The sequence below is a fragment of the Gordionus sp. m RMFG-2023 genome, chromosome 2 (genome assembly GCF_954871325.1).
Source record: "Gordionus sp. m RMFG-2023 chromosome 2, tfGorSpeb1-WG-v2, whole genome shotgun sequence".
NCBI lineage: Eukaryota > Metazoa > Nematomorpha > Gordioida > Chordodea > Parachordodidae > Gordionus > Gordionus sp. m RMFG-2023.
This window is the reverse complement of record NC_088776.1, coordinates 398,632-401,394: the sequence shown is the minus strand read 5'-3', so window position 1 is coordinate 401,394 and position 2,763 is coordinate 398,632. Positions and strand designations below refer to the sequence as shown.

The 2,763-nt window shown below is 23.9% G+C and overlaps 1 protein-coding gene across 1 annotated transcript; it reads left to right on the top strand.

Annotated features, from left to right (window-relative positions):
- Positions 1–1,346: 1,346 nt before the first annotated feature.
- Positions 1,347–2,311, top strand: LOC135925454 (uncharacterized). The gene is made up of 7 exons (XM_065460781.1): positions 1,347–1,449; positions 1,492–1,570; positions 1,621–1,655; positions 1,710–1,827; positions 1,873–1,972; positions 2,032–2,130; positions 2,180–2,311. The coding sequence occupies exons 1-7, from the start codon at positions 1,347–1,349 to the stop codon at positions 2,309–2,311; spliced, it is 666 nt and encodes a 221-aa protein (XP_065316853.1).
- The last annotated feature ends 452 nt before the right edge of the window (positions 2,312–2,763 follow it).

The following is a 2,763-nucleotide window of genomic DNA, read 5'->3' as shown; positions in this document are numbered from 1 at the left end:
TTTACAATAAAACGGATGTATTTAAAAAAAACTTGTGAAAATTTTCATAATTCTTTAATTCCACACATATAAAAACAAGACGTGTTCTATGAAGCTATCAAGTTAGAACTATTAAATCAAATACTAAATTATTTATTGAATTTTTTAAAATAAATTTTACTTTGGTGAATAAGGTTGATATTTCAGAGAAGAGAAATAGTTATTTTTAGATTTGTAAATTAAATAAGCACTTGTTTAATTTGGGGCATTGTTGGGTTTTAAATATTTGAAATTGAATGACCCATAAAATTAAATATAATTTAATTGATACTCATAAATATAAATATTGTTTTCAGTTATTATAATTTTTATCAAAATTGTATCGCATAAATTACAAACAATAAAATAGTTAGGATTGTCTCTAAATATTTAATCAGCTTATTATAATAAAAAAAATTTTGTGGAAAAAGGTTAATATTTCAAAAAAGAAATAGTTATTTTTAGATTTAAAAGTAAGCACTTGTTTTATTTGGGTTTGATTTAAAATCGTTGAAATTGAATGACCCATAAAATTAAAAATAATTTAATTGATACTCTTATATATAAATATTGTTTTCAGTTATTATAATTTTATAAAATTGTATCGCTTAAATTATTAAAATACCAAATTAGACAATTTATAGCCAATTTTGTTAAAATTAAAATATGACTTCATTCTACCAGACCAAACAATAAAAAAAAAATAAATTTTTTTGTTTATTTAAGTAATTTCAAAAATGTAATACATTATATTGGAGAAAATATATAGTGATAAATATTATAAAATTTATATAACGCGATTAAAATTATATAAAATATATTCTAATCATCATGTGAGATGAGGCTGCCAATGAAGCTGATGTAATTAGTCCTGTGAATTGCTATTGCGAGTCTCTGACTTAAGAAGAAGCCTTCACGAGGTTCATCTGTTAGTTTGCGGATTAGCGAATCAAGTTCCTTGAAGAAGGAAGGAGCACGATTCTCAAAGGTAGTCAAGGTAGTGGAAATGATGGGAATGAATAAGTGATCTTAGGATATTTCTGAATATTTTGCAATTTTTAGAAGCTCCTTGTTCTCCAGAATGTTAAGGGATTGATTGTAAGGAGCCAATCGATCAATACAAGAGTAATCCCAGACCAAGAATTGGCCTCGCTTCCAGGGAATTTAATAAATAAAAATATAAAATAAATAAAAAAAAATTTCTTATTTCATTATTTTTAAAAAATGATAATTTATTTATTTAATCAATTTTTTTAGAATAAAGTTAAATTTGGGTTAAATTATCGTCTGCTTATAATTGTTATTTATTTCAAGAAAATTTTTATAAAATGTCCGCTATAAGAAACTTGAAAAATAATTTTACTAAAGTGAATGATGATGCTCTAGGTCTAGATGACTCTCTATCAATTAGTTTTGAAGGCATTTCTCCAGGTTTTTATTTTTTAAATCTTTCATTTTTATATGGTTTGCCAGAAAAGGAGAAAGTTGTAAAAGAGGATCACAATAAAATTAGGAAGAGAAAAATATCATCTCATAAAAATGATGAAGACAAGTTATATAAATTAATATGATATTAATATAAATTATTGTTTAAAATTTAAGAACTGATTTAGCCGAAGTTTTGGATATATTTAAAGGTATAATTTTAGATATTTCTTAAAAAGTCTTCAAATTTAATCTTATTATACTAGAAAATATATCCAAACAAATTGGCACCAAACAGAAAAGGATTGAAAATTGGACTCAAACATTATATAATAATTTTGAACACAAGGCTCAACAAAATTCGAAAATTCAGAGCGAGGAAAGGTATAAATTGCAAAATTTTGTTTTATGAACAGACCTATATATCAGAAATAAAATACTTGATGGTTTTAAGGAAAGAATGGACAATACCTTTATGGGATGGGAAAAGGATAATAACAATCTTAAAGAGCATTTAGAGAAGACTGAAGTTCATATATTCTCACGCTTAATTATTTTTTTATATTACAAATTGAAAATTTTTTGTAGAAATATTTATTGCAACAAATTCAGTTAATTCATCAACAAAGATCTTGTCAAATTAAAAATTTAAAAGTTCTAAAAGATACTAGTCAAGCATTTCTTAAAGTAAATATATGGCCTTTTCTGTGAATTTTTAAATTAATTATTTTGTTAGGATTTTCATGAATTAGAAAATACTCATAATAGCCAAAGGGCGAATCTTATGAACGAAATGAAACAAGAAATGGATAAAATTTACGAAAAAATTATGAATAAAACGGTAAAAGAACTTTTAAACAATATATAATTTATTTTATGGGCTTCTATTAAAAAGCATCAAGATGATATGTCTCGAGTGAAAAATAATCTTAAAAAATTATTTTATTAATGATTCCTTTTTTAGAAAATTTTTATTATATAGGTATACCTTTTTTTTATCATGTTTACCATTTACAGTCTTAAATGCATTTGTATAAAAATATTTAATTTTGTGTTATTATTTATTTTCTAAATTTTCAATCACACAAAAACAATATATAATCAAATAAATATAATATTTAGCTCCTGATATCTTGCTATAGTCAGCTTTACCGTAAATGCCCCCCTACTCGTATTAAAATTTAAAAACCAACTTAGCTAGGAAGTTTCAGTCGAGAATTGAGACGGGAGGACCAAGGGTTTCTGTATCTATAAAGAAAGAGAGAAAAAAGAAAGAACAAAATTAGACAAAAAAAGGATTTTTTTTTTTTAGAAAAGATC